We start from the raw sequence: 17,900 nt of genomic DNA, 5'->3' as shown, positions 1-17,900 counted from the left end.
GCTGTGCAGGCCATTCCATCACTTGTTGAATTTTCTGGGAATCTGTGGAAATACCTCCAGCAGAGATGATTTGGCCCAGATAGGCAACCTGCTCCCGGAACAGGCAGCATTTAGATGGCTTCAGTTTTAGGTTGGCTCCACGCAATATGATGAACGCTTGCTCGAGCCGATCCAGGATCTGGGTGCTAACCTGACCCAGGACAATGATGTCATCAAGGTACATTAAACACGTCTCCCATTGCAGCCCAGCCAGGACTCTGTCCATAAGCCTTTGGAATGTGGCCGGTGCATTGCATAGCCTAAAAGGCATCACATTCCACTAGAACAATCCCTTACGGGTACAAAATGCAGCTGCTTTTTGTACCCGTAAAGGTATCTTATCTTATCTTTTCAGGCTCTGGAGCCCATCTCTACCTGCCAGTATCCTGATGTCAGGTCTAGTGTACTGAAGTACTTGGCAGTAGAAAGCGTGTCAAGCGTGGATGTGTGGCGGGGGTCAAGCGTCTTTAAGAGTTCGCTCATTTAGTGGTCTATAGACCACACACAGTTGGGGACTCTGATCTTTCTTTTTCACCATCACAATTGGAACAGCCCAGCTGCTATTGCTAGGCTGAGCTGACCCAGCCTCTAGGCTCTGCTGTACTTGCTGGTTGGCCACTATTTGTTGCCATCCTGCATGGCGAGTGTTTAACTGGTGAACCTGGTGTGGTCAAGATGTCATGCTGGACGACACTGATGCGACCAAGGTCATTTGGGCCAGTGGAGAAGACATCACCATAGTACCTCAGCAGGCCTGCCAGTCCGCAATGGGCAACGTGTGTGAAACCGGGGCTGCTCTCAGTAAACTGTGGTTTTATAGGGACATTGCAGGTACAGTTCATGGTGGTGAATGGCTGGCTGCATGAGGGGGATGTAATAATCCAAGAAAGGTGATCATGTGTGCCATGCTGTCCCACTGTAAGTGGTGTAGATGTAATATTTCCAGGGCCTTCACAATCTGAGTACTAAAACTGCTTAAACTCGCTACACACTGCATTCTGCTTTGCTACTGGGGTTAAGAAAGGGTTGGTGTGAGTTGAAAGTGGCGGGGTGAGATGCCATGCAGCTTCAAATCCTGTCATATTGGCTGCTGCTACGCTTGCCATTGACGTTAGTTCCATGCCTGTGATGAAGGGGTTGCCACTACAGATCTTATTGTTTCTGTCATTAGCACGGTCCATATTAACTTTGCCACTTCATGGGCATTCTGACAAAAATGGGTTGCTAATGTTATTGAAGTGTATTACCTTGTCGTCCCCTTCAGCATCGCCCGGCGCCCCCATTCTCTCTGCTGTCTGAGAAAAAATAAAGTTTGCTCCCCTTCTCTCTTGGCACTTTGCAGAGTTTAATCCTGGAAAAGAGCCCCTAGTGTTGCCTCACCAGGTCCGTGGCCCCAAACCGTAGTAAGAAGACCTCTGGCTGTTACTTCGGGTTCCGTGACTGGCTCGTAGCCGGTAACAAGCTTACTGCACAGGTCAACTTTGCTATTGAAGAGACAGAAGGAGGCATAGGAAAACTGCTTCACCGGAACTTTATTTTCTTCCAAGGCGTAAACACCGTGTACAGTGGGCTCCAACAATTTACTCAGAACGAGCATCGCACACACCTCGGGCTGCTGTGGGAGTTGTTATATTTTTTAATGCCTTTACTTTCTGTTTCTTCCGTAGCTACTCGTGATCCCCTTGTTTTCCTCTCTCCCTCACTCAGACACACACCTCCAGGAGCAGTCCCACACATCCTTCCACAGCCTTCATTAAAGGGCTATACCTGTAACATGAGGAACCCTGCTCGACAACGCCAAATTGTTATGGAAATTTTAACAATGACCTGCAACAAACCAGGTGAGCGTTTTGAAATAGTTTAATAACATATTGCAATATGGAGAGAAACATCCCAGCCAAAACACTAGGATCATCTCTGAATTGTGGCCACCGCCCTTACATCTTATATACCCTATCACAGACACTCTTACACAAAGAACATTGAACAGAACATCATATATCTCTATACCTTCAGCCAAGCTCATCCTTGCCCCTCTCCCACTGTAAGAAAAGTTGCGACCACCCGTCACCTCCCTAAGAGCATGATGTCTGGAGATCTTCAAGGGGTTTTTAAATGTTGCTCACATGCTGTGTGCACATAAATTGCAAATGTCTGTTTCTGTTGAAGTAAACACAAACACAAACACACTACAAACACAGCACAGCAAAGCTTCATTAAAGTTTTAAGACTGATGTCTGGAGTGTGCTGAAGGTGAGGTTTTCTGTTGTCTTTTGTTTTTTGTTAAACAATATAACAAATATCAGTTATTAAAGTCATTATTTGTCATCCCTGCACCAACTGATTAATCAACACTGTTAATCAGTTCTAGTGATCTGTCTGACCTTCATTCTCTTCACAAACCTTTGTGACCCTCTTTGAATACTGCGGCCTGTAGGTGTTGATGAGGATGCCGATGCCACACGGGACAAGGGTCAAGACCAATGATAAGATGATTTGAACATACGGGACAGCGTTCCGCACACTGGGGAAACCCTTGCAGTAGATGTAGAGCAGGAGAGGCATCATACCCATAGCCAACAACATGGAGCAGGAAGTCATCACGATGCTGAAGGGAAAGACAAGGGTTATGATCACCTCAAATTACATTTTTTATATAAATGTATTACAAGAATATAACTTCTCATGTGTACCTGAGGTTGATGTCCCCCTTTAGTGCCAGAGTCAATGTGTTGGAGAACTGTCCTCCAGGACAGCAGCCACAGACCAGAACACTCACAGCTGTTATATCACTCAACTGGAACCCCTGTAACACAAAATCACAATAACCTCTTACAGGGTGCCAGTAACAAGGTTTAACAGTGATACAAGTGCTGATCTGGTGTCAGTTATATTCTGGTACAGCAACACAAATTCAATTATATTGGGCCACTATGTATTATAGGGTGAAGAGCAAGAGTACTAAATGACACTGGAAAGAGAAATCAGATTTCCCTCATATTAGCTTCTCTTCATTGGTTCCCTGTTAAATTCAGAATTGAATTTAAAATGATTTTCCTCACATAAAAAAATCATGAATAATCAGGCCCCTTTATATCATAAAGATCTTTATTACCCAAAATGAGAGCTCTTGTGAAGTATGCCGACAGCATGGAAAAAGAAAATGCTTTTTTTTTTTTTTTAATTGATTTATTTTAATATTAATCTTCTTTCTGGTTAAGTCAGTTTGTATAGTTTTCTTATTTTTATTATGAATCTCTTCAAAGATTTTGTGGGGAACTAACTTTATATGAAGTATTATTTCTAATCTTATTTAACATAATAGCCAAGCAAAAGGCTGTAAGAGGCATGATCACATACTGGGACACAACTGCAATAGCCACCCCCTTAGGTTTCATGAGGTGATACTGGAAACAGAAGAAGGTAGAAAACTGATCAGAAATAATATCACTGGATATATAAACACACTTCAAAATGTTAAAAAGTTCATTTCAATTCAAAAAGGTAAACTTTCAGTTTTCTGTATTCATAGCAATAAGTATTATTCCAAAATCCTGTATCTGTAAATATTTGAAGATTTTATTCCAGTTTGAGTAAAAATAATCAGTCCTTCCTTCCTTCCTTCCTTCCTTCCATTTCCTGATGCTTATCCAGGTTCAGGTCATGGGGCAGCAGTCGGAGCAGAGAAGCATAGTCTTGCCTCACTCTTGCCACCTATTCCGGCTCACTCAGGTGACACCTTGCCATTTCAAAGGCAGTATTGAATAAGTATTGAACACTTTACCAATTTGCTAAGTGAATATATTTCTAAAGGTGGTACTGACATCATTTCAAAGGCAGATGTCACTAACAACCCATCCAATCCACACAAAGAAATTTAAACCAGGCATATCCATAACTAACAGAGTTTCCTTGGATCTGTGTTTGGGACGTCCACCCTTGTTTTATCGTCATCATCCTGGTAGATGACAGCAGATTTTCATCAACAATGTCCCGGTACATTTTTCCATTCATCCTTCCTTCAATTATATGAAGCATGCCAATGCCATATGCTGAAAAATACCCCCACTCCATGATGTTCCCACCTTCAGACTTCACTGTCGGTATGGTGATTTTAGGGTAATGTGCAGTGTCTTTTGACCTCCAAACATGGTGTGCATTACGGCATCCAAAGAGTTCTGTTTTGGTCTGACCAAATTATATTCCCCCGGTATTTCACAGATGTGTCTAAATTTTGTTCAGCAAACGTTGAACATGTTTCAAAATGCTTTCTCATCAGCAATGGAGTCTTGCTTCATGAGCATGCTTACAGACTATGGCGTTTTAATGCATTACGTATTGTTTTCTTTGAAACAATCGTACCTGCTGATTCCAGGTCTTTCTGTCCTTGACTCTTGGACTTGAACTCTTCTGATGTTTATTTTCTCTCGTCTGTCTGGTAGCACCTGGTCATGTCCATTTTATGGTGAAATTGTGTTCTTTCCACTTCCAAATTATGGCCCCAATAGTGCTACACTGGAACCTTCGCTAGTTTAGACATTTATCTGTAACTAATGCCATCACTATGTTTTGGAACAATAAGGCTGCGAAGGTCTTGAGAAATCTTGTTGGTTTTACCCTTCATCTGATGTTTCTTGTGTGACACCTTGGTAATGAGACACCTTTTTATAGGCTTGGGACTGAAACTGCTGAAATTAGTTTGCATTAAGCGGCAGGATTGCTTTCTATTTACTGATTTCAGCTGGCGTAATGACTTTCCACAGCTTTTAGCAATTTTTTCAAGCTTTGTCACAATGCTTTTTTGCATATACACAAACCACATATACATTTGAATTCACTGCTGATCTTGGTCACCTTGATCTTAGACACCTCCATGGTGCATCCAAGTGAAACCATGTTGATGATGATTATGATTATAACCACTGCTGAAATGGCATCATTAAGAGCAGAGTTCACAGCAGGACGGTAAACCCAGGTGGTGTTTCCAATCGTCACATTGCGCCACAAATCTTGATGAGAGGTCAGGTTTGCTGTGTTGTTCATGGTGCCTTCAAATCAGAAGAAACAAGAGGTTCTGAGCTGTGAGTGAAAAACCACAAGTGGAGAAGAACAACAGAGAGCAGAGTAAGAGTTAAGTAGCAGAGGTGGGACCAAGTCATTGTTTTGCAAGTCTCAAGTAAGTCTCAAGTCTTTATCCTCAAGTCTCAAGTCAAGTCTCAAGTAATGTCAGGCAAGTCAGAGTCGAGTCTCAAGTCACTGGAGTAAAAGTCCGAGTCAAGTCACAAGTCTGAAACTTTGAATTTCAAGTCCTTTCGAGTCTTTAAAAAAAAAAAAGAAAAAATAATGTTGCAGTTATGCTAAATGTAAATGTTAGACCATGTAATTTTAAAATCTGTGTTTTTCTCAACACATGACAAAATAGTGAACTTAGAAAATATACACAAATTGTGAAATTGCACCTCTTTAAAATGCAGCTCAATTAAACCTAGCTCCAAGAATAATTTTCACCGACAGTTCTGAGATAAGCTGCATGTTATTCTTGGATGCGGTTGTAGGACCGGCTTTAAAATCGCATGACAAAAATATCATACACATTAAAAAAAACTGTATCACCAACGTAGCCTGGACAACATTTGCTAGTTAGATGAAGTCAGCTATCTCATCTTAGCATATTTATATGCATATTTATAATCATACGGTTCTTGGAGTGAGTGCATACACTCATGAAGTTTAGTAACTTCAGGTCACTGCAACAAGCCCAGGTACAGTTTACCGACGGATGGGTGCAGGACCTTGAAATGCACCGTGTAGAACGAAAGACCATCGTACGTATCATAAGTTTACCAGTCTCACAAATTGTCGTCATAAATACACATTCCTTAACCGTTTATTAATAGGACCTTTGAGCTCAACGTTAATTAATTAGTAGTGGAAATAATTTCTGGTACCCATCACAGAAATGTAGCAGTGACAATAATATTGTATGCTGTAATCGTACTGGGCAATTAGTGATACAAAACAACTGTTTTATCCTGTGAATAAAAGTATATGTTTTTGTCAATGTACCATAATAACAGAAGCGAAACGCAATATTGTGTCAGGACAATTCACTATTTATGCACAATAAATAAAGGAGCATAGCGCGACAATTTCTGTTCAGCGCCAGACTTGCTTGTAACCTATATCACTAATTATGTTATGAAAATGACGTATTAACTACAACAGCAGACTGACCTTTGTGTAAATGCTTGGAGCAGACTAACCTGTGAGCTGGAGGGTTCTGGGACGTTATATTTGATCTTTGAATGGCTGCGATCCAGGCCATCCGTCGCGTCTTTGTTACTTCGGAAACATGGCTTGAACAATTTCTCTTCAACGACGTAATCCGATAACAACCGATCTCTTTACCCGTCAGCTTCTCGTGGCTGTCATGCGACCGGCTATTGCAGTTAATAATACAACGGCTTCTTGACATTTTTGTGTTTCTTTTTATCGCTGTATAACTGATTTCAATTGAAAGCCTGCGTGCGCTAGTACCGCTTGCCACGAGTTCCCAGAATCCTTTGCGGTTCTACCCGTGAATGACGTCACATTTTCAATCTCTATATAATATGCATGTTAAATTTTATATTTGGGGTAAAATATCAAGTCTTTTCAAGTAAACCGGTTCAAGTCCAATTCAAGTCCCAAGTCATTGGTGTAAAAGTCCAAGTCAAGTCACAAGTCTTAGAACATTTTTTCAAGTCAAGTCTAAAGTCATAAAATTAATGACTCGAGTCTGACTCGAGTCCAAGTCATGTGACTCGAGTCCACACCTCTGTTAAGTAGAATACCAGCATCTTTGTTTGTTTACATTCTGTGCTCAGATTAAGTCAGTCCTTAAACTTAGTGAAGAAAACTTCTCTAGCAGGAAGTTCACACTCTGTCTTATTGAGATATCCTTACGATATAGATTCTGAGCTGTGGTAAGATAATTTTCAGATGCAGTTTGTTAAGCTGTATTTAAGTAATAGAACCTAAAGAAGCCAATAAATTGCTGAAATAAATGCAGAAAATTCATGTATATGTACTTTTGTTTGTTATGCTTGGTTTAATGTTCTGTCAAATCTGGCATATGTTACAGCACTGTAGTAAAGACTATTCAATACAGAGAATGATTTCATTTTAATTTGTCCAAAAATAAAAAAAATAAATAAAACCACTTTAAAATCTCTGTGCGCTCTCTGTAAGAGTGTCACACCTGAATGCCCTCTAAGAACTTTGTGTTCAAATTGATCGAGTTTAAAGTTTAACAGCTGACACTTTGGGGATGAAACAATAACTGCAACAGTACACTCTGGACTACTTAAAACACATCTCATACTAGGATTAACTGGTTTCTGAAGCACTGGTCTTCTGCCTTTCTCTCAGGACCTGTGTTGTGTTTTGCCGTGATCATTTTTCTTACTCAAACACCCCGTTTTACATCAGCATGCACAGAGACTGAAGCAGGAAGCCCGTGTTAATAAACAAGATTGATACAGTAATTAGGGGTTTTATGGATAGCACTTTATAATACGGCTCGAAACTAAGGGGGAAATTCCTGTAATTAAATGAAATTCCAATGTGTTACATTTAAAATTATAATGTAATTGCACTTAAATACTTAAACGTAGGCAGACCAGAATAAAGGGTTTATGTTTTTACATGAACAAGGAAATAATAATACTGTAAGTAAACTTAAGTTGTGCATAAGTAATTTGAAGTATTCTCTAATTTCATGGTAATTTTGCAGAAAAACAAACAATATTTTCCTATCTTACTCTAAAAATATGTTGTATTTTCAATATGGCATTGGCCATATTATAAAATGGATTACTTTTGCCTTTTTACATCTTTATTTAATATTCATTACATTGATATGCATGTGATAAGGACTCCTTTAAGGGCTCGCAAAATCGCTAGCCCGACGTCCCGGGGCTAGCGATTTTTCCAGTCGGGCTGCCAAAATCTATCTCTGCCCTGCCCGTCGGGTTATCATAGGAAGGAAAAATATATGTCAATGCTTTTGCATTCTTTCAGAAATGTAGCTGGGTAATTATGTCATTGGCATCGGTGAGCCACTGTCAATATGTGACATATTGAAATCGCGTTTGAATTTGCACTAGTTTTTTGCTTTCACTTTGCAATCGCGCGAACTGTGTATAGAGAGCGACAGCACTGATCTGTGAGTGACGATAATTTGCGCACCAATTCCTCCGACATTGTCTTATCAATCATTAGCTTACTATGCAAACATGACAAGTGAAATCTCCCGCAGAAAGCTTAAACATGTGAGAGGTTGATCGTGCAGAGAATCGCTGAGCGTTATGTGAGTGCATGTGTAAAAGCAGCAGGATATATATTTTAGTCCTGCTGAGCCAAATAAGACAGGTCAGGGTGAAGAAGTGACCACAAAACAGAAAAGTTATGACAAATCAGACTATAAGGCAAAAAGAAAGTGCAGCTTTATGGTTTCTGTGACTGCAATATGACAAGCTAAATAACCAGGGCTGCACATAAGTGGTCCGCAGGTGCGCATTCACTGTCAAAATAAAAAACGCGCACAAGATAAGAAGTTGCAATGCGTGTTTGTGTGCATAAGATTTTCAGGAGGAGGACAGACATTTGTTTAGAACTCTTAACGATGTCGAAGAAGCAAGCTCCTTTAAGTAATTACTTTGGTGTTCCTCCACCTCCAAAGAAATGTCAGAAGGAGTCCAAACCACAAAAGAAGCGCGTATTCTCGGAAAAGAGGTTGCAGGAGGTGAGCTGGCTTCAAACAAATGATGAACGCATAGTCAGTGGCGTGTCCAGCAGGGTGGCCTGGGGGGGGCACAGGCCACCCCCCCAACCAGACTGGCCACCCCAGGTGCCACCCCAAAGGCAAAACAATAAAATTCAATCAAATATCAAATGTCTGATTATGTTTTCACGGTGAAGCTGAGATATCTGAGTGTAAGTGAATGCAGCATTGGCTTCTGCGCTACATCATGTTAGCAAAGGTAGGAGAGCCAAGCACGAAAGACGGCACAGCAGGAAACAATTTTTCGGTGAAAGAAAATGAGGACAGAATAAATGTCCCGGTAAGTAATATTAAGTTTGTTGAGTTTAGTAAACTTCGGTGAAATTAGAATACCAAGGAAAAAATAACACTTAAAGAATTATTGCAGCCATCGAATATTTCAGACAGTATGCTACTGAGGGCAGCTAACATAAGAGTTATGAGTTATAAGATATAATCTAAGTCGTAACATTGCTGTATGGAGCTGCAGATTTGGTTGCAGGTTAACATAGCTGGACTGGCCATCGGGCATACCGGGCATATGCCTGGTGACTTATTTTTTATTTTTTTTTGTAATGGCATGAACAATGAGAGGTGGTGGATTGGCCAGATGCAGGTCGATGTGTAAAAATAACTCAGTTGTTTGGTGGTGGCTATGACGGAGCTTCCACAGAGGCCAGCAGGTGGATGAGGGAAGGGGAGGCAGGAGGAGAGACCCGAAGCAGCCGCCAGTCCGAGTGTCAGGTGAACTGAACTTCAGGTAAGAAGTTATGACCTGCAGTCTATCTGGGTCTGATATAAACCAAGTTTAGGTGGAGTTTATTTTCGTTGTGCTGACTTTTTACCGTCAGTTGCAATAACTCGTGCTGCGTTCTAGCCAGCTTGACGGAGTTTTTATACAGCTGGGTGGGTGCTATGATGTTACTGATAGTGAACTTTATTTTATTCATAAGTTTAGTTAGTAGAGTTGCCAACGGCTCCTTAAAAAATGGAATGGTCCCTCATTCAGAGAAAATATTACACGTTTCGTATTGAGCTGAGAAGAGACGCAGTTTGTCCCGGACTTTAGCTATAATGAAAAAAAGACACAAAGGAGTTATTCTGTCGTTATGCTGCACAGCTGCCTCTTCTTCTCTCATTCTCTCCCCCTGCCTCCCCTGTTGCTACTTCAATCATTAAACTGATCAATGATCAGCTGATCGGCTTTTCTCTCTTGTTTATTTATCACCCACTTTGCGCCAGAAAGAGGAAACCAGCAGATGTCGCTCTAAACAACAGCAGCACGTTTAAGCTTGATCAGCTGTTGTTAGAATTTATTTAATATTAATTTCTAGTATCAGCTGATGTTTGCTGGAGCCACAGCTGTAAAGCTGCTGGTCATGATATCGGTTTGGTTATGTGATGAGAGGGAAACATGAAGATGAAACCAGGAGATGTCCTTACTGAATCATCAGAGCTGAACAGGTGATGGAGAAACAGGTTTACCTTTTAGGTCACATGAATGAGTTGAAGTTATCAACTGTTTCTGAGAGACAAATAACACCAGGATCCTTTTCTAAGCAGCTGACAGCTGGTAACTCTAAATCTTACAACCAAAGTTTTTATTTGACGTAAAATGTATAGAAATCATACATATACCAACAAGACTGTACATCACTGTCACAACAGCATTTGTTTTCATTCAAAGGCTTTATGGCTTTAATACCTGGTGGGCCGGTCTCTAGTCAAAATGCCCGATTTTCTGTCCCAGTCCAGCCCTGCAGGTTAATACTGGCAGTGTCACCATGCCAGCTGACTGTATTTCATCATCAGCCAGTGTTGTTCTTTATCAATATTACCAAAGTTTACGATAAGCCAGCATAGAAAGTATTTACTTGCTTTCAGGTTTCATTCAAATGTTAGCCTTTTCAGTTGTTTCTCCACTTTTTTCCTGTTTCAAAATCAAACACCAGTTTGTGAGAAGATTATCTTCTTTTTTTAACAGGCAGATAAAGTTTTACATTGGAACTGGCTAATTTGTCAATTGTTTGTTACAAATGTTCATATTTTAATATTAAAAATGTTTTTGCCCAAAACATATGTGAACTATATGTCAGTAAAAATACTATGCAAATATTGCTGTCCTTGACTGCTGAGTAAACACTGACAAAGCACTGATTGTATCTCTTGTACTTTATCAACGCAGTATCTAAAAACTTTGCACCGTAGTGGTTAAAATCTCATTCTAATAAGAGTTAAAAGCGCATTCAGTTATTAGGTTTACAGGATTATTGAATTATGGTTAACGGTTGGTAGAATTTTTTTTTAAACATTATCTGCCAATTACATCTGCCACCCTTCTCCAAATCTGTGCCCCTACCTGGCCCCCCCAACAAAAAATTTCTAGACACGCCACTGCGCACAGTGATGTGGTGCAGAATGTGTCGTGAAAATCCCACTCTAGCGGACAAAAACAGTGACTTTTATATGGACACAAACGCGCGTTGCAACTTCTTATCTGGTGCGCGTCTTTTATTTTGACAGCGAATGCGCACATGCGGACCACTTATGTGCACTCGTGTAAATAACATAATGTTCTGCCAGGTGTGTTGTTGGTTTTCCCTCGATTTCTGAGTCGACAAGCGCCTTTCTTACTGGGACCAGTAATTTTAAGAAAGGCCCCCATTAGAACCCATGAGAAATGCAAGAAACGCATTATTGCTCAGTCTGCAATATCTTTCCCAGAACAAACACCAATTGCAAATAACATACTAAAAATAAACCTGAAAAATCTGTTTAGAACAGCGCACTATGTTGCAAAGAGTGAACTACCACTGGCAAAATTTAGCAGTCTTTGCAAACTTCAAAAAGCAAATGGCCTCGATCTTGGTTCCACTTGCCTCCACGTGACTTCAGTGGAAATTTCAAATTCAGAATCTGACACAGACTGATTCATGTTCTACACAGTTGTTAGGGAGTTTTTATTGTTTTACTTGCTTATGCTTCAAAAGTTATGTTACACATATTTCACCAGACACAGTTTTCTGTTGAAACAGGAAGCTGACCCTGTGACACTGACAAGAGACCAGTACAGAAATACATATCCGCAGAAGTTGACTTGCATTATATTATTCTTAGAAATTGACTTGCAACACACATACTTTGTGACACACACACACACACACACACAGACAGCATCAGGACCTGCGTAACAGGAAATGTGATTATATTTGCATATTGACGACGTAACCTATAAAAATAAACGAATACTGCAGTTCGGTGTGATTCGCTCTGAGCTTTTCACCCGTGCAGCACGTTAACCTACACAAGTGTCTCAGTGTTGATTATTCACCTGACTGTTTGTTAACTGTAAATCACTGACAACAGTTCTTATAAGTTCATAGAAATTTCTGTTCAATTAGAACCAAGTATTTGAGTTGATGATTGTAATTTTTATACAATGTTGTAATTTGTGTTTCAACAATTTTTTGATTGTTTTGTTTCCATTACAATATTATACTTTAATGTATAATATTGTAAAGGAAACAAAGCAGGAAACAAAACATCAATCAAAAAATTGCTCTTTTTTATTCCGGCTACTTAAATTTATTTTGGGCTATCAAAAACTGAAGAGTCCCTGCCCGAAGGGCTACCAGGGATTTTGAAATTTTGCAAGCCTTGCCTTTCCCTTACCAACTTTTAAGAAAAAATAAATACCATGTAAATTTGCTGGGTTACATCACCTTATAATGATGGAGCCAAGTCTAATTTAACTCGATGTTTTTTACAATCACTGTTCAAACATAACCTTCAAAACAAGGGTCTCATTTTCTGCAAAATACCAGCAAGTTAAGGAAGGTTGATACATAATACAGCCCACATCTCAAAAAGTACAGAGCATTTACACAAGAAATTATGCAGTACTTACAGTATAAGTATTTGTTTTTCCTGTAAAAGCCTGACTTGTTACTCCCTTATTGTAGCATTCCTACTTTTTTCCACTGTCATTTCAAATACAAGAAGCGAAGAAGAGTAATGATAGATTATGAGAGTTTGGCTATGTGAAAATGTTCAAGAAAAGAAGTCAAGATGGAACAAGGTGATGTTTTAGTAAAATTAATTTTAGGAGTTAATTTAGGATAAAAACTATAGCTGTCGAAATTAACGTGTTAATTGCGATAATTAAATTTTGGAATTAATTACGTTAGAATATTTAACTATTTAGCGCAACACGTAGATAAGTCGCTCCCATAATTCCACTTGATTTGTTTACCGAGCCACTGAAAATGGAGAAGCAGGAACAGGATGGCCTTCTGGATGGGGAATTTAAATACAAGAAGAACATAGATGGGACAATAAACAAACGCGTTGTAATTTGCACTCACTGTAGTAAAGAGTTTCAATTTCACCGTTCAAATTCGACCTTAAAATACCACCTTAATGCCAAACACGCGTTTGTCGGGGCAGCAGCTTCACCCGGCCTGCGTCAGACCACTCTTAGTGAACGCAGGCCACTCGGTAAGTCTTCTTTGGACAAACTGACCGACAATATAGCCAAATAGATAGCAAAGGACTGTAGACCGCTAAGCATTGTGGAGGACAATGGCTTTGCAGATGTTTTAAAGGTTGCATCTCAGGACGCGTCCTACAAGCCCCCAGCGAGAAGCACAATAACAATTCGAATCCACGAACTGTATGAAATGGAGAAAAAGAAAAAAGAAGAGGCTCTAGTTCACACAGAATGCGTGGCTCTGACAGGAGACCACTGGACATCATTGAGTAATGACAATTACCTGGGAGTTAATGCGCATTTAATCACTGAAGCCTGGGGTCTGACATCCTTTGCGCTGACTATAATGAAAACGGAAGAGCGGTACTTTGCGGAGGCTTGTGCAGAGCAGTTCCAGACTGTTGCTCGCAGGTGGAGAATTGAGGAGAAGGTGACAACAGTAGGCACGGACAGTGCGCGCAATATGATCGCCGCGGCTCGCATCACGCCATTCAATCACATGCCGTGTACCGCGCACATTCTACAGAGATGCATCACAGTGAGTCTCGCAGACAGTGGCTTTGTCACAGTGAGTCTCGCAGACAGTGGCTTTGTCACTGCGCTGGCCAAATGCCGCAAAATTGTTGGCCATTTTAAGCACAGCCCAGCAAACACAGCAGAGCTGAACGCAGAGCAGGTGTCACTGGGGCGCAAGCAGGAGCCGTTGGCCCAGGACGTGCCTACGCGCTGGAACTCCACGCTGGAGATGGTGAAGCGCTTGATCCGCAACCAAACTGCAGTAACCGCGACTCTGGATAAACAAAAGCATAAACTTGTCCTCCTGACGCCTCCAGAGTGGGACAAACTCCAGAGACTGGAGACACTTCTAGAGCCCTGCAGGTGAGCCTGTCATTGTGACCATAATTGTAGGTTTAGATTAAATGTATCAAACATACATCTTAAATCAGTTTTGTTATTATGAAAATGTCTTATTTAAAAAATAAATGAAATCAAATATTTTATTAATATTACCTAGTATTAAAAAGCTTTTTTTAATTTGCTGTCTTATCTGTGTGTGTGTGTGTGTGTGTGTGTGTGTGTGTGTGTGTGTGTGTGTGTGTGTGTGTGTGTGTGTGTGTGTGTGTGTGTATTCCACTGCAGATATGTGACTGAACTGCTGGGAGGAGAGGCCTACGTCTCCTGCTCTGTAGTTCTACCAGCCTTCTGCCACCTGCGCCGTGTCATGGAAGTAACTGATGAGGACCCTGCATATGTGGTGAGGTTTAAAGAGAAGTTTAAGGAAGACCTTGCTTCCCGCCAGGAACATAATAACTATGCATGGCTCCAGATCGCAACTGCACTGGACCACACTGGCAGGCATGCTGCATGAAGACTCTCCTAGAAGATCACACACTGCAGAAGAAGGTCCAGCCAAGAAGAGGCTGAGCCTGCTGCAGATGGACTCTGACTCTGAGTCAGAGGAGGAGGTAGTATTTAGTATTTTTTTTTAGTATTTATTTATTTATTGTCATTGTCAAGAACAATGAAATTGCGTTTGGGGCTTCCATACAACCCAAAAAAAAGAAGAAAGAAGAAAATAATAAATACCCCTTAAAACCCAAGTGTACATATTTAACCCAGTGTGACTCCAATGCAATAAGACAATCCTTAGCAATAATGTTCGTAGAAATTCAGACAAAGACCTGAGAAACATGACAAAATACAACAATGCAACCCATTCAATATTATTGTACTGTGAGATATGATATCAGATATGATAGTTATCTATTTAAGAAAGAGGGGGGGGGGGCAGGAGGGGGAAGAGAATAAAGATATGATGCACCAATGCAGACCAGTTCATTGCTATTAAGAAGTTGGATATGGTTATTGTCCGTGAGAGGGGGGCAGAGAGTTCAGGAGCCTCACAGCCTGTGGATACAGGCTGTTGGCCAGTCTGGATGTTCTGGCCTGTATAGACCTGTACCTTCTCCCTGAGGGCAGCAGATGGAAAAGGTGGCGCGCAGGGTGATGTTGGTCCCGCAGGATACTGTGCACCCTCCTCAGACAGCGAGTGGGGAAGATATTACTGATCTCTGGCAGACTTGTTCCAATAATTCTGCCAGCTTCTTTCACCACCCGCTGGAGTGCTTGCTGATCGGCCTTGGTGCAGCTGGGGAACCAGAATCCATACGTCAGAACGCTGCTGATGGCACAGTTGTAGAAGTTCAACATCAGAGATCTGGGAATGTGTGCGCTCCGCAGTCTCCTCAGGTAGTAGAGGCGCTGTTGGGCCTTCCGTACAACTGAGGTGATATGGTTGCCCCAGGACAGGTCCTCGGTCACAGTTACCCCCAAGAATTTAAAACTGCTCACCCTCTCCACCGCCTCACTGCCAATGAAGAGAGGCAGATGGTTGTTATGACCCCTCTTCCGGAAATCTACAATGATCTCCTTGGTCTTTTTGGTGTTTAAGACCAAGTTATTGTCGTGGCACCATGACTCTAGTTGTTGCACCTCTGTCCTATAGTTTGTCTCATCATTGTTGGATATAAGTCCGAGCACTGTAGTGTCATCTGCAAACTTAACAATGAGATTGGACGCGCCGGAGGAAATACAGTCATGGGTGAAGAGAGTGTATAGCAGAGGGCTCAGAACACACCCCTGAGGGGCACCGGTGTTGACCACAAGGGTGGAAGAGGTGTTCTTACCCACTCTGACACTCTGTCTACGGTTAGTGAGGAAGTCCACAATCCAGTTGCACAGAGAGGAGTTAAGTCCCAGTTGGTGGAGTTTGGGACGGAGTTTGTATGGCCGGATGGTATTAAAAGCCGAGCTGTAGTCTACAAAGAGGAGCCGTGCATAGGTGTTCCTGTGTTCCAAGTGCTTCAGTAATGTGTGCAGCACTGTGGCAATCGCATCCTCGGTTGACCGGTTCTCCCTGTATGCAAACTGGTGCGAGTCCAGGGATGGTGGAAAAGCAGCTCTGATGTGTTTAATGACCAGTCTCTCCAGGCATTTGGCGGGAATGGGGGTGAGTGCCACAGGTCTGAAATCGTTCAGACATGTGACATTTGACTGTTTTGGGATGGGAACGATGGTTGCTGCTTTGAAACAGGATGGTACCAGTGAACAGGACAACGAGGTGTTATATATAGAGGTGAAGACGTCCGCCAGGTCCGCAGCACAGTCTTTTAGCACCCGGCCCAGCACTCCATCCGGCCCGGCCGCCTTCCTGGTGTTAATGCTCCGGAACACACGCCTCAGCTCATGAGTGCTCAGGACCGGAGCAGGGTCGGTTGAGGGGAGAGGGGACAGGACAGGGTCGGTGTTCTCCCTGTCAAAACGGGCATAAAAGAGATTTAGATCCTCAGCCAGAGTAGAACTGTCGGCTGAGGGTGATGGTGTTCTTCTTTTGTAGTCCGTGATAGCCCTGATGCCCTCCCAGACCTGCCTTGGGTTTGTGTTGTTCTCAAACCTGGCCTCGATACGCCTCCTGTGCTGCTGCTTGGCAGTCTTGATGCCTCTTCTCAGGTTGGCCCTGGCAGCACTGTATGCCTCCTGGTCCCCGGATTTGAAAGCGTTGTTCCTTGTTCGAATAAGTTGTTGAACTCCGTGTGTCATCCAGGGTGGATTATTAGGGAACACACGGAATCGTTTCCAAGTTGTTACATTGTCCACACAGAAACAGATGTAGTCCAAGACAGTGGACTACATCTGTTTCTGTGTGGTACAGCAGGACAGAGCCATACAGCGCTACAGAGCAGAGCCCTGCACTGCCTTAGAGGACTGTCCCTTACAGTGGTGGGCAGCTCATGCAGGAGCCCACAGCCAGCTGGCCCGCCTTGCTCGCAGATACCTGGCCACTCCTGCCTCCACAGTGCCCTGTGAGAGGCTGTTCTCTGTAGCAGGGCACATTGTGAACAAGAAGAGGTCTGCTCTGCACTCAGAGAACGTGGACAAGTTGGTTTGTCTCAGCAACTGGCTGAAGGATGAGTAGACCAGAGGACCGTGTGTTTAGAGCTTGTTCTATGGTTGAATGTGATTTAAACAATACTTTTCACTGTTGTTCATATTTTTTTGCACTAATCTACCTTACCCAAAAGGATGATTGGAGATTTTTTCTATTTTGCTTGTTGAATTAGGCCTATGTTCTGTGAACTTGAAGATGTATATGGATAAAACAATGTGCTAGATTTAAACGGGTGGAAAACATTCAGTAAAAATCCCTCACAATTATTTGAAGCCCTGTTCTGCTTGTACTGCTTGTACTCACAATTAATAATAAATAAAACAAACAAGTGTGTTAAAAACCACTATCTGTCCCGATTTTTACACATATATACACATATACACATATATTTCGAGTTGCGATTAATCAATTTTTAGGCTGTGATTAATTCGCTTCCAGCACAACACCCAGCCTACGTCAGACCACGCTGAGTGAACGCAGGCCACTCAGCGTGGTCTTAGCATTAAATAACACTAACAAGTGTGTAAAAATCCGCTATCTGTCCGTATGTTTGCACACATTTTGGTCATATTTCGAGTTGCGATTAATCATGATTAATTAATTTTTAGGCTGTGATTAAT

At 41.8% G+C, this 17,900-nt stretch overlaps 1 protein-coding gene across 1 annotated transcript; it reads right to left on the bottom strand.

The window, feature by feature from the left end:
* Nucleotides 1-1,976: 1,976 nt before the first annotated feature.
* On the bottom strand, nucleotides 1,977-7,593 carry LOC113037534 (hepatic sodium/bile acid cotransporter-like). The gene is made up of 4 exons (XM_080290026.1): nucleotides 4,894-7,593; nucleotides 3,362-3,446; nucleotides 2,733-2,847; nucleotides 1,977-2,647 (listed from the first exon to the last, which is right to left on the bottom strand). The coding sequence occupies exons 1-4, from the start codon at nucleotides 5,080-5,082 to the stop codon at nucleotides 2,407-2,409; spliced, it is 630 nt and encodes a 209-aa protein (XP_080146152.1). The 5' UTR covers nucleotides 5,083-7,593; the 3' UTR covers nucleotides 1,977-2,406.
* Between the last annotated feature and the right edge of the window lie 10,307 nt (nucleotides 7,594-17,900).

The sequence above is a fragment of the Astatotilapia calliptera genome, chromosome 15, assembly GCF_964374335.1.
Source record: "Astatotilapia calliptera chromosome 15, fAstCal68.1, whole genome shotgun sequence".
Classification (NCBI taxonomy): Eukaryota; Metazoa; Chordata; class Actinopteri; order Cichliformes; family Cichlidae; genus Astatotilapia; species Astatotilapia calliptera.
Note: the sequence above shows the minus strand (reverse complement) of the source record. Positions and strands in the feature narration are given on the sequence as shown.

What these genes read in the sequence shown, in the direction of transcription:
- LOC113037534 (XM_080290026.1), bottom strand. Translation starts at nt 5,082, where the DNA reads ATGAACAACACAGCAAACCTGACCTCTCATCAAGATTTGTGGCGCAAT. An exon ending in TACAGCCTTTTGCTTGGCTA is followed by an intron (nt 2,848 to 3,361) that starts TTATGTTAAATA and finishes ATTTTGTGTTAC; the next exon opens with AGGGGTTCCAGTTGAGTGAT. An exon ending in AAGGGGGACATCAACCTCAG is followed by an intron (nt 2,648 to 2,732) that starts GTACACATGAGA and finishes CTTTCCCTTCAG; the next exon opens with CATCGTGATGACTTCCTGCT.